Genomic DNA, 14,356 nt, shown 5'->3' on the forward strand with positions numbered 1-14,356 from the left:
TTCTTCTGTTTTTCAGAGTACATTCTCTAAGGGCACAAACCTGTGTGTGGTCAGTAACAGAACATGTAAACAAACTACATGTCCACAAGCTTCTCTTCCATATATTACCAGCAGTGTCTGAGTGTCCCTTACTCTCCAAAGTATTGATCCTCACAACACTTCCATCGCACATTTGAAATGTGGGTGTTTGGAGCAAATGCTTCAGAGACACCCATGTGTGCCAATTCTCATCCTACAAAATGCCAAACCATTATAAAATAATTAAGCAGCCCCCTTGCAGATGGCTGAAGGCATGTCCACAGCAGGCTACGGAAGAGGCTGCAGGCACACCCAATGTAGCTCTGGTCTATCTGGTTGTGCTAAGCCACTAGCTGAGATCCTCAGCTGACATGTTGTACTTCTCAATGGTCTGACTGACTTGAGCACAACCCTGTAATGTTACATTCCAATGCCAGGAGGGCACATTGCTGGCTTATGGTCATCCTGCTGTCCACCAGGACCCCCAGGTCCCTCTCACCTACGCTGCCATTCCCCAACCTACCTGGGGTTGTTCTTCCCAAGATTTAAGACCCTATACTTGCCCTTGTTACATCTCATTAAACTTCTCCCTGCCCAACTCTCCAGCCTGTCCAAGTCTTGCTGAATGGCAGCACGACACTTTGGTGTGTCAACCACCCCTCCCATCATCATCAAACTTACTGACTGTACACTTTATTCCCTCATCCAGGTTGTCAAGGAATATATAGTACAGGTCACAGCACTAACTCCTGAGGTACTCCACTAGATACAGGCCGCCAGCTTGACTCTGTCCCATTGATCAAAACTCATTGGCTTCTTCCCTTCAACCAGATCTCAATCCACCTCACTACTCAACCTTACAGACCACGCTTCCTCAGTTTAGCCATGAGGATGCTGTGGGAGATGGTGTCAAATGCTTTACTGAGGTCAAGGTAGACCACATCTACTGCCCTACCATGATATATCCATCTGGTTGTATCCTTATAAAAGTCTATTAGATTAGTCAAACATGACTTCCCCTTGGTAAAACCATGTTGATTGCTCCTAATGACCCTCTTATCCTTGATGTGCCCAGAGACAGCACCAAGGATAAATATGTTTCCAGGCCACAGAAATAGCTAGGCAAACTGCAAAGTTAGATCCATGGCACAAATCAGAGGGCACAATAGTCTTCCCTCTCATAGCGGGATGATGTATGATGCATCTGTCATCACGTAAGGATAGAGAGGCTTCACCATTGGCCCAACATAGTTAAAAGCTACCATGTGTGACTGAGAGGCTTCTCAGCACCTTTCCTCCAGGGTCAGCACTATTTACATGTCACTCCTTCCAAAAGGAGAGTGCCTAAAGGCACTCTCTAGCCCTGCCTGAACAGTCTGCGAACAACTGGCAAAGCAGAATCTGTCTGCATAAACTTCTTGGTTGAATACACATTAATAATGCATAAAGCTGTACTAAAATCAGTTTAGGAGCATGGAAAGAAAAGGACTATGTTATCCTGGATGATTCAGACAGTTCTACTGTCCGAGAGAGAGGGAGGAGCAAGAAGGTCACACAGCTGAAGAAACAAACAAATAGGGAATGTTGGAAGAAAAGAGAAATTACTAAGTCCACAGGTCAAGTAAACTCTGCTTTTTCAATACAGGTCTACAGCAGAATGTTGTTATAACTATAAAGCTTATGCTTCTTGATTGAATATTATATAACTTACCAGAAAGCACTACATTCCTAGCCTGTCCTAGTCTTTGCCCAAGTCTGATTTTTGTGCAAAATCCATAAGATTGAAATCTCTGAATGCATTCTGTACCAGATGCTTCAATCTGGGCTACTCAGGCATGCTGAAATCTCTGCTTTTGCATAAATGCCTTTGGATTTGGGGAGAAAAAAAAAGCAAACAAAAAAACCCCAACATCCCTCCATAGAAATTATGTTTGAGTGAACCAAACCTTCAGCCCCATATCTAGTAAGATGTGGAGCATCTATATATCCCTTTCTTTTCAGTAAGCATGGAGGTGTCAAGAAATAAGTCGAGCACCTAATTACCCTGTACATTGGTCTTTCGAGAGAGATACAAGTCAGAGAAAGAATGCATCTGATCTGTCATCAACATTTTTCAGGCCCCTTAGATTTGAGCCAGTCTCATACTTTCCTTTTAGGGAAAGAAATAGGTCAGACAAATTGTCTGTCTTTCTTGCAAATGTATGAAAATGAGCAAGGTAACTTCACATCACACAATACTGTTAGAAGGAAGAAACCAAAGACGACTGTTATATATATAACCATGACTGAAGACATATGAGAGGCTTGTGTTGGAAAGATATATAGACTTCCTCATGTTATCATTTTTGGGCACATATTCTAAACTTTTTGAAAGCTTCTGTTAATGTGAAAAGGATTTGAATCCTGTATTTTTGTGAGGTAAAGTTAAAGCAAATGCTTACCTACCTAATGCAACCTTAAGTTCTTTTCTGCTCATAAAACCAAAGGAGCAGCACCTGCATATTTTTACTATTTTTTCTTCCCTGTACTTTTTTGGAAATTTGCAATAAAATTCTCCAAGCTGCAAAGCCAGCATGAAAATGGGAAAGAAGCTGAACTTCACTGCTCCTCCTCCATTAACAGAAGGTATGAGATCCCTTTCCAAACTTCTTGCTTTTGCTCCTTTTCCATGCCTAAATATAGTTTCACTCACTTGCTGTCAGGATGCATTTATGCTGCCTGTGCAGCTCAGCTCTGAGATCATAGCCATCTACATTGCTTTCTCTAAGCCAGGGAACATCTTCAAGAATATATAAGCATACTCCCTGACTGCTCTCTCAGCTTGCTTACAGACTGTCTTTGAGGCAAGCTGGTTGAGAGAAGATGGACGGAACATGGGGTTTGACTCTTCAAGTGTAAAAAATATTTTGGTCAAGAACCTATTCCAATGTAATTGAGAATGAAATCGAGGATGAAGATTGTTGAAACTGATGAGGGTGAAATAGAGGAAGAATTTCAGCTGATTTTTCACTTTCAAGTCTGCTTGCAAATTAAAATTGTCCCATTTTTCATTAAATGCAAAATCTACAAATTGAACAATTGTTATATGCAAGGCTTTAAGACAAAACAAATGTAGAATTTTGAATAATATGTCTAGTTTGAAGCAGATTTTTGAAATGAGAATATGGAATTTAAATCCTGAATATTAGAAGACATTTGGAAAAAGTTTGGATTCTACAAGTGTATGAACGTTTAAAATAGTGTGCAACTTTGATGGCCATTACTTTAGTGAGGGCTTAATCTGCGTGGGTTGACAGTCATGACCACATAAATGACAAGTTATGGAAATTTCCAAATCAGTGATGAATAAGATACATGTATCATGTATCTCATTCATAAAATTATCTAATTGTTTTATAGTCTTATTTTGACCAGAAAGAGATAGAATGAAAAAAAAAATACCAAATTGGGGAAGGGGTGGGAAAGCAAGAGGTAGTATAACCAGAAAAAATAGATGGTAGGAAGAGAAAAAAAGTCCCACCAAACATTGAGGAAGGTGAGATAGTAAGCCAGATGGGCAGAAGATGAGCTATGACAAGATGAAGGCAGATAACTATAAAAGGGAAAAATTAAAAGTACATGTTTATAGGCATTGTTTTGCTAATAAGGTAAGAAACAGCAGTTTGTATGATGATTTATGGAAAATAATTGCCTGCCTGCCTGCAAATTGAAGAAGTAAATGGAGTACCAATCTCCCCACAAATGAGCAGAGAAAACATACATACTCTTAAAAAAAAAGCGGTACATAATCAGAGAAGCTGTGGATGCTCCATCCCTGGAAGTGTTTAAAGTCAGGTTGAATAGGACTCTGGGCAACCTGGTCTACTGGTAGGGCGTCCCTGTGCAGGGCAGGGGTTGGACCTAAGTGACTTTTGCATTTCCTTTCAAACCAAACAAGTCTGTGATTCTATGATATATAATCTCTTTTGGCAATCAGAGAAGGAGTTGTGGGTGATATGATGGTTGAAGGTTGTCTTGGGCATAGCCATCACGAAAAGATAGTTTTCAATTTTTGAAGAAGTAAGGAGGGAGGCAGAACTGCTTCCTTGGACTTCTTGAGGACAGACTTGGACCTATTTAAGAGACTGGTTGGCCAAGTCCCTTGGGAATCAGTCCTGAAGGGCAAAGGAATCCAGGAAGGCTGGACATTCTTCAAGATGGAAATCTTAAAGGTGCAGGAGCAGGACATTCCCGTGTGAGAGAGACAAGCTGGTGAGGAAGAAGAATGGCCTGGCTGAACAGGGAGCTTTGTAACTCAGGAAAGAAAAAAGAAAGACCTTTGGAAGAAGTAGAAGACCACACAGGAGGATTACAAGGATGGTGTGAGGTTAGAAGGGTCAAAGTCCAGCTAGAACTTAATCCAGCTACTGCCACAAAAGATTAATAAAAATGTTTCTCTAAATACATTGACATCAAACAGAAGGCTAAGGAGGATCTATGTCCTTTATCAGATACTGGGGGAACCATAGTGCTAGATCCTAGATCCTGATCAAAGTCCTCTCACTACAATTTTGCACGTTTCTTTTGACAGTACCTGTATTCATCCTATGCCTATAATGTCATCTAGGAAGGTAGAAGAAATCTAGCTTTGGAAGAAATGGTAAAAAAACCCCAACAATACAACAAAAACCTAAACACTAGGTAAGGACAAATATGAACCATTTGACTAGATCACAACAGATTGAGTAACAGACAATTTTGCTCTTCTTTCTGCTGTTCTTAGAAGTTAAGTTGTATTTGGGCAGTGGGACTCATTTAGTGATCTACTTTACTAGCCAACACATTTGTTATCTTTCAATCTTGTCTAGTATGTATCGTACTTCCCGTAATAGCCATTCCTTATGCAATGTTTGTCTGCCCTGTGAAAATGTAATTGATTTTACATGGACGTTTCCATATATATCACCTGGATCATGTATTTGGCCAGCCATAGGTGATTCCAAACACTTCCAGAAAAAAAACAACCAACCAACAAACAAACCAAAAAAAAACAAAGAAGAGAAAAGAAGTGAAAAGAAGAGAAAAGAAGAGAAAAGAAAAGACAGAGAAGAGAGAAGAGAAGAGAAGAGAGAGAAGAGAAGAGAAGAGAAGAGAAGAGAAGAGAAGAGAAGAGAAGAGAAGAGAAGAGAAGAGAAGAGAAGAGAAGAGAAGAGAAGAGAAGAGAAGAGAAGAGAAGAGAAGAGAAGATCACAAAATCCCCTTAATAAGAGGAAATCTTAACTGTTTTTTTCCAGTCGGCCTATTCAGAATGAGTTAAATTATGTCAGTTTAAAAACAAATCTGTGATTTATGAATGGGGTTGTCTCAAAATTCTGTTTCCAAAGTCTATGGCAACCATTCAGTTAATAACATTCCCAATGACTCCTTTAATGCATAAACATACAATGTATTTGTGTATAATACTCTGCCTTACAGCATGGTATGTCTCCACATCATCAGGACCCTGCAATCAGATTTTACTAAAATGGATGCAATGTTATTCTCTGTCCAGTGGCTTCAAAATTAAATTAAAGCAATATCTATAATTTTGGTTTACCTCCAAAATCACTATCTCATGCATGATTCAAGAATGCAGGCCATTTGCCTTTCCTAGCTTTCATAGAAATCACAAGTTATCTCTTGTAGATACAGGAAGTGTTCTTTCATGTCTGGGTTCAATACAACTAAGATTGTCAGATCCTGCACTTGGGTCACAACAACCACAGGCAACACTACAAGCTTGGGAAGGATGGTTGGAAAGCTGCCCAGCAGAAAAAGACCTGGAGATGGTGGTTGACAGCTGGATGAATGTTAGCTAGCATTGTGCCCAGGTGGCCAACAAGGCCACTACATCCTGACTTGTATCAGAAATAGTGTGGACAGCAGGACCAGGGCAGGGATCATCCCCCTGTTCTCAGCTCTGGTGAGGCTGCATCTCAAGCACTCATTCAGTTTTGGGCCCCTTAACACACTGAAGGTGTTGGACTGTGTCCAGAGAAAGGCAATGAAGCTGGTGAAGGGTCTAGAGCACAAGTCTGCTGAGAAGAGATTGAGACAACTGGGGTTGCTTAGCCTGGTGAAAAGCCGTCTGAGGGGAGACCTTACTGCTCTCTACAAGTGCCTAAAAGGAGGTTGTAGCCAGGTGGATGCTAGCTTCTTGTGCCAAGTAAAAAGTGATAGAACAGGAAGAAATGGCCTCAGGTTGCACCAGGGGAGGTTTAGACTGGATATTATGAAAAATCTCTTCACCATCATGGTTGTCAATCACTGGAACAGGCTGCACAGGGAAATGGTTGAGTTACCTTCCCTGGAGGTATGTAAAGGACATGTAGATGTGGTGCTTAGGGATATGTTTTATTGGTGGACTTGATAGAGATCATCTTCGGAGCCCTCATTTGGACTTGCTCCAACAATATCAAGAAATATGGAATAGTGTGCTGGATCTTTCTTTCTCATATCAAAGAGAACTACCTGCACTTTTCACCTTTAAATCGAAGAATAATTATATCTTCATATATTCATGACTTAAATTTCCTGTCACTAGCTACATGCATGGAAAAAGAAAAATCTATGGTTTCATGAATAAGTAGTATAACAGATGCAGATATACCACAAATCATCACAAGTACTAAGTAATGGGACCTGCTTCATGAGCCCCTGCTGAACTGTTGGATTAATCACTTGTCAATATCCAAAAACGTTTAATTTGTATAGGACTGGTTGTAAATAAGACATGCCAAAAGTGTGGAAGTGTGAGGATCTTCTAGCTCTTCTCTCAAGAAAAACAAAACCGTAAGAATGACTGGCCTGAGTAGCCTGTCAGCAATGTTAAAGAGCTGCCTGGCTCGTCAGTCACTGCAGAACAAAGTAAATATTCATTTGATGTTACTTCAGTTTTCTCTCTCAATATTCCCAGCTGATAGTATTTGCTCACTTTTCACAATTGCGATGCTAGGATAAATATTTGAATTTTGACCCAAAAAGGAGCCACCTTTGTTATAGATGTCAACATTCAATAAAAAATTAGGAAACACCTCAACAGGATAGGACCAGGACTGTGTTTTGCATTTTCCCTATTTTCTTTCAGGAGAGAGATTATTTTTTTAGTTTTGCACTACAAAATTAATGTGTTTAAGAGCATCTAAAATTAGATTTATCTTAATCTCAAGATTTGTGTTTGAAACAGTTTTAAAATCTTGAAAAAAATAAGAAAAAAGAGTAATTTAAAAAATAAATTAAAAAAAAAAAAAACCCCTTCAAGTAATTTCCCAAGGGCAAAAATGAAACATTTTGGAAATAGAATATCTCCATTCTTTAGACAAATTATTCTCCAATTTTCAAAAAGATATTTCTAGAAATATTGGTGGGAAGATATTAAATAGTTTACTTAAATATATTAGAATAAATTGCTTGATCACTTGAAATTAGATTGAATTGAAACTTCAACAGCTTTGCTTGACATGAATGACTTTGCTTGGCATGAGTGACTGGAGTGCAAAGCCTTAGGCCGCAAACCATAACTGAACTTTAGCTGAACCTTTGCTTGTTTGAAGGGGAGAAGAACTAGGAGTCATGCACATGCACAGAATGATAAACTGGACCAAGCCTATAATTCAAGGGAAAGACCTTCAAAGATAGAGAGAAAACACTTTATCTTAAGTCAACAGAAGACAGAAAAGACAGAGGTGCAGATAAAACAGGAGGATGATGAAACTGCATAGATAAAATTTCAAAGATGTTACTCATATCATCATGAGGAAAAGATTGGACAAGAAGTCGATGCATGCCTTGTGGACAGGCTCATGCACATCTTGCGTAGTAGATTGTGAGGCCTTAAGTAGCATAGGAAAATGACCAAGGGTGTCCCCTTTGTGGCACCACACAGCTTGAGCTGAAATAAACTAACTCTGTAGCAGAACCAAGGGTCTGAACTGGTTTTTAGAATTTGAGTCTACTAACTCTGTAGCAGAACCAAGGGTCTGAACTGGTTTTTAGAATTTGAGTCTAAGACTGGATCCAGTCACAACTAGGCTTCTCTCTCAGAAAGAGTTTAGAAAGCAAGAGGGCCCAGTCTGAACCTTGTAACTCAGTGAGAGTGTCTTCTTGGACTCTACTATAACAGTTTTCTTTTGAAATGAAAGATTTTTCATGGAAAAGAAATAATCTTTTTTGGTATGTTATTTCTATGTAGATTTTTCTCCATATAAAACATGAAAAAATATCACCTAAGCTTAAAATAGAATGAATATAGTTTTAAAACATATTTTGTGAAACACAAATGATATTTCTGAGCATGATACAGTTTGCTTACCTAAAGGAGGAAAATCTAGAACCTAAAGAAAATATTCACAGTGCCTTATAAGTACATTTTGTTCCAAGCAGCAGGTTTAAGGTCAACTTGTTGGAGCTCTTTCGTTCATTTCTTCATCCTATTCTTACACACTATGACTAATTTTCATCTTGCTTTTTACTTGGTAGCAAAGGATGCAAGCAAAAATAGTCTTGTAACCAGAAGCATTTGAATAAATAAGTAAGAAAATGTGTGAAATAACTCTTACCTGCAGGAAAAGTAAGTTCTGCTTTTATTATGGTTTCATCCTAATAAAATTATTGTAAATGACCTCTTTTTATACACTTATAATAAATTTAAATGGAGGAAAGTGATACTAAACCAAAAGGACTTTGAGGATGAGTTTGATCCAATATTTACCTGCAGAGCTGTCTAAAGAAAATGTTAACAAAGTGGCTTCTTCCTTAAGGCTGTGTTCAGAAGTAAATCATGCCCAATTGAGTGAAATTTATCCCTTGTCACCCCCAATAAATTTGGCCTATTGTGTTTCAATTGTACCCTGTGCAGTTGTATTTTCCAGCATACATCACCTCTTCACTCTGTTCAGAGTTGCAAAGTAAATGGTTTCCAATGGCAATGACAATTGCCTTTCAAATTATCAATTTATTTGGCTCCAGGCAAATTTTCAGCACAGACTCTCAGGACTGGCCTTGTTTTTGACTAGGAAGGCCTGACCTGAATGTCAGTCTGGTCAAGGGGGGGCATGCTGACTTCAAATGGTCTTTTTCAAACTGCAATGATGGAGGAAAAGAGAATTGTATATCTTTTCCTCTGATCTTTCAAAAAGACCAGGGAAAGATTTTATAAGGGAAATGAAGTAAACAGGTAGTTCTTTGCCTTTTGGGAGAAGAAGCCAGCTTCTCCCTGGTTTCCCTGACCATTTTCAATTACTTGTGATGTCAAGTGGTTAAGTAAGAAAAGGCTGAGAAAAAACTCCAGGGGTACTTAATCTGCCTAGCCCATCTAGCTCATCTGCATGCTAACCATCACTTCCCAAAATCCAGATACAGGCACAATTTTTCCTCTCTACTGCCTTGTCCATTCCTTAGTTTCCCCTTGGATGGGCAATGGTTACATGAGTTTAAAAAGATCCCTAAGGTGTTCTGAGAAATTGAGGGAGTAAATGGTTAGACTTTATGCTCTTAGAGGTCTTTTCCAAACTTAAAGATGCTATAAGGATTCTAAACTGGACGGCTTCTCTTTGCTGAGCTATTTGGCCTGAAAGAGAGGCACAGAGTCAGTTCTTGACTGCATTAGTGATCTGCGGTCTGTCTGCAAGGTTGGTCTAAGAAGTGAAAGTTGGTTTGAGTTTAAGGAAAGTTTAATCTCTGTTGCCATCACAGTGAAGAGAAAACCCATCTGTAAAGCCAGCTAGAAGAATTAGATCTGTATACAATCTTGAAATAAAGTGGTCTCCAGCAGAGCCTGCATGCCTGTTGTAGAAATCCATAAAGTTAAAGCCTGAGTAAGTGCTTAGGTCCTTAGTGAAAAGACATTTTTTTTCTTTGCCTGATCACTCCTACCTCCCTACTACAGTGCTTAACATGTCTGTTTGTGGGGTTATGGAATGATGTAGATTCCAGAACTGCTAAGGCTTTTTAAAAATGTGTCCTGACGGTGGGTGAAAATTTTGTATTTACAGCTATATTGGTGCAGAGTAGAGCTTCACAAATCATTAAATGCAAGGAAGCGTTGGAGAGTGCAGGAAGATAATGATGACGGTAGCACATGCCATTCCTGACAGAGCCAAGCAAGGGGGGTTATAACCTAAGACTTGCAAAAATTCCTGATTGGCATATGTAGAACACACTACAATAAGTGGAGATGACTGTTGCTTTATGAGAAATATCCTTCTCATGTTACTCTATTTCCTCTCTGTTGGAGTGCAGAAACTTCATCCTTAAAATTATAATAGCTCCACTGATAATAGTGCTTGCTGCCTTCCAATTCTTATAGAAGAAAAGATACTCTTAGTGGCTATTTGCACACTTGAAGGCATCACCTAGATTAAACCGGGATGCTAAATATCAAAGGAGTAAAGCTTACGAGACCCTTTCAAAAATTTTGCCTGTTTTAAATCTGGAAGTATTGAATAGGTATTTAACAACAAAACTTCAGATCAACCTCACAAAATATTAATACACTGATGACACAGATGATTAGTAAGTGCAGAAGGAAAGATTTAAACAGGAAGCATTTTATTGTGAAGCTACTGACTTCACAGCAGGCTTTTCATGCACTAGACCAAAAGGAGATCTATAACTTTATCTGCTGATGGAACTATCAAAGCAATGAAATAACCAGGGTTTTTTTTGCCTCTTCTTTTCTTCCAGTCCATATTTGAAAGAGAGGAATCTCCCTCTCCTTGGAAATCCTTCCCAGAAACCAAATATCATGTTAGCTAAAGCTAGTGAATGCCGATGGCCAGAATTATTTGAGACACTGAAAAAAGGGTCCTCTCTGAACAGGAGAGCAAGATCCTAAGTGGATAAAAATTGCAAGGAGTGGAATCCAAGAATTTTATCCCCATTTTGAAATAATATCTATGAGTGTAGGATACTGAGTATAGGAACATATTCAGAATGTTTACAACTATACAGATGTTATATTAAAATTAATTATAAAAATAGAAATAATCTAAATAAAGAATATCTCTTTTGCTTGTTTACTCAATTCCTTTACTTAACATTCATCTACAGGTGTGTGTTGTGGTATTTTAAAAATCATTCTGTTCTTGGAAGGAGCAACATCTGCCATAACCTTTGGAGTGTCAGACATTGTTACATTTCAAAGAAATACCTTGACCAGTTTGTATTTTTCTATCTCATTATAAATACCATCTGTTCTAGTGTTATAAAACATTTGTGTGATGTTATTTAGCTGGAAAGCATATTCATCATCATCATGACCAAACAGATGATATCATCATAAGATTCCCAAAACCCAAGTTTCATGTTTGTTCACTGAAGTCCAGTGTCATGTTGCTCTAAACATGTATGAATTACATGAGGCCTCAGGTACTAATGGAATACCAGCTGTCTTGTCCATTTTACACCAGCAGAAGTAGGCATACATTGTACTAGATATACCACTGAACACTTCTCATTCTTCACAACCCGCTCCTCTGTCAATTTCTTCTCTTGTCTTGCTCACAGCAGCTCTCCAACTTCAAACCTTGTGTCCCTATTCCCTTCTTTCCAATGCACAGTGCAAAGTTCTTCTGCCATAAGATCAACATGACTTATGTTACCATCTTCTGCAAACAGTCCCCACAGGAAATGGCGAAAGTCAGTAGTCTCACTCTATGCAGAATAAGACCTTGATATAATCTCGACAGTTCAGACACAATATGTAAGCATCCCTTCTCAATAAGCAGAGGTCTAAAAGTTGTTCGTAGCAAAAATTAGATAAGTCATCAAAAGCAGTCAGTATAAAATATTATGCTAATGTGATGCATCAGTGTCATTATTTTTGACCATAATGTTATTCATGCATATTTGTGAAACGAAGGCTGCACACCAAGCCATGCCAAAGACATCAGCTGGCACAGAGTACCTTCACAACATGATGTGATGTAGGGTGATTTATACACCATTATAGTAAACTGTTAATATATTCATGCATCCCCATACAAAAGAGGCTACAGTTATCTACCAGCTTTTGTTATAATGATGGCAACACGACTGCAACAATCTGCATGTAAATTCTTTTTTTTGTTCTAAATATTGCAGGACAAGCTCCCTACATATCTGTAGGAGATCTCGCATACTAACATTGGACCAGTATCACCCCAAAAAGGGCTTTGAATCGTGTGAAGGCTGCGAGAGAAGCATACTCAGTGTGTGGGAAGGACAATCTGCTTTCTATTGATTGTAATAAAGCCAGCAGCATCTGCTGCTGTTCAGAAACGCTGTCACCACTACTCAATCCCTTAATATAATTTTTCATTCCCAGATAATATTCTGAATTTCTCTGTTTGAATGTAGGTGACCCGGTGAGATCCTAAAATTCATCATAGAACCTACTTCCAGAAAACTCATTAAATGGTGCTGTCATTAGACAGAGGCTGGTGAAACCTGCTTTTAAGGTGGTATGAAATTCTAGTTACTTGCAGCAGGATGAACCCACTCAGTTCTGCCAATACAGAAATAATGAAATCAGATAAACTTTTCCAGAGTATTTCCCTTTAATCTTATACTCTTCTGAACACTGGGGAAAAAGCTTAAGCTCTAACTCAAATGATTAACAAGAAGAAAATAATTTAGCATGTAGTTATGATTTTCTGGACACCTGATGGACCGTAAGTGGGTGAAAAAGATTTGAGGAGACTTTCTTTCCCCATTCCTGAAACCAATGGCCAGATTCAGAGCAAGAAGTGTCTGCAATAGTCAGTCCATGGAGTATCATAAAAAGGACAGAAATAGTTCTGATGCCCAATAGTTCAGGCAACCTGCATTCAAATATTAGCCAGAGCTACATGTTTTCTAGTATTCATGCATTCGTGTCTTAGATATAAATTGGGAACACATTTTGACTCAGCTACAGTTTCAAATGATGATTTAGCTCTCTTCTGCACTAGGAACACCAGACCTTTTCTCATTTCCCATTGAAACCAATATAGTAAAATTATTATTCTACATAAATACACTGATTGGTAGATTAAGAAAAATACATAAATGACAACTAAATGAAATGGAAGTCACTTAGGAAACTCCAGAGAAAACACTTCTAGCAACAAGTGGCCCTTGTTACTACACACAACCCTATATTTCAAACTTTTTTTCAGCCATTGTCAACATGATGCTACTTTAGACTCATAGGGAATGAGGAATTATTATTGAGTAAAGTAAAAGTTTATGCTGTTGATAACTGGCAAAAAACGCATCAACATGAAATTATCAGCATCTAACTATTTGACTACATCAAAGTTCAAAGACATTATATGGAAAAATAACCTCTTACCTTCAGTATGTACAGCAGAAACATAGGTCCAGTTATAGCGCTTGACAATGTCCACCATAGCCCGCGCTTGCTGCGCATCAGATGGAACAACTCTCATAAAATACTTGAACAGGGTTTTATCGCTTAGGTCCATGCTTGTGGCAGAATAAGCGATCTGAGGTATATTGAAAAGCTGCAACAAGTTCTGGACCTGGATAGCAACCGAGCTAGAGCCAGGTCCGATGACACCAACAATCGGTTTTTTGGAGCGGAAAGATGATGAAGATCCATCCACACATTTCACCATCCCTTCCTCTTCTTCTGATGAAATTAGAGAGTCCCTTATAAACTCTATGCTCTGCTCCAAAGCCACAGCAGAATGCCAGCAGGAGTCCCTTATTTCACATCCTAGTGTTATATTTGGCAACAGTGTGGGGTCCAAATTAATTCTGTCAAGGGTATGTAGCATTGCCTCCACTCTCTGAATGCCATACTGCTCTCTTACCTCTCCACATTTCCTCTCATGAACCTTGTCAACAGTTGGTTGGTGGTGGACGGAGAATAGAGCTCCAATGATAATATCACCAGGCATGTGTGCAACCACCCTTCTCTCATTGGCCTGTGCAGAAACCAAAAGCCCGAAGTTCCCACAGACATCTTCCTTCAATAACAGGATTGCAAGGAACAGCAGAAGGACCATTTTAGGAAATAATTTAGGCTGGTAGAGAAAACATGATGGAATAAACCTGGAGAGCTGATGAAAAGCAGTTATCAAATCTCTTGGATAAAAGGAGCACTGTGCTGATGGTTAGCCACGAGTTTGCATAAATTCTCTAAGGAGTCACCATCCTCTCCCAGTGGACAGTTATGCAGAGCTGCACATGTGATCATAATCCTCATAACCTTTAAAAAATGAATACATAAGAGAACAAACTTTTAGAATAGTTATAAGATCAGCTTCATCATTTCTTTTAAAATTGCACTTTTTCCTACTGCTGACAATATCTGTAATCCATTGCCCCCTACATA

At 38.8% G+C, this 14,356-nt stretch overlaps 1 protein-coding gene across 3 annotated transcripts in view; it reads right to left on the reverse strand.

Annotated features, from left to right (window-relative positions):
- The window catches only part of GRM5 (glutamate metabotropic receptor 5), a gene marked incomplete at its 3' end in the record, with an annotated part of 269,980 nt that extends 255,888 nt beyond the window's left edge, over window positions 1-14,092 (reverse strand). For all 3 annotated transcript variants that reach the window (XM_084276966.1, XM_084276965.1, XM_084276964.1), the window contains exon 1: window positions 13,349-14,092. In XM_084276966.1, the coding sequence (XP_084133092.1) occupies window positions 13,349-14,027 (679 nt within the window). In that variant the 5' untranslated portion in view covers window positions 14,028-14,092. The remainder of the gene's footprint in view (window positions 1-13,348) is intronic.
- Window positions 14,093-14,356: the final 264 nt, after the last annotated feature.

Source organism: Gallinula chloropus (genome assembly GCF_964237585.1).
Source record: "Gallinula chloropus genome assembly, chromosome: 1".
Lineage (NCBI taxonomy): Eukaryota > Metazoa > Chordata > Aves > Gruiformes > Rallidae > Gallinula > Gallinula chloropus.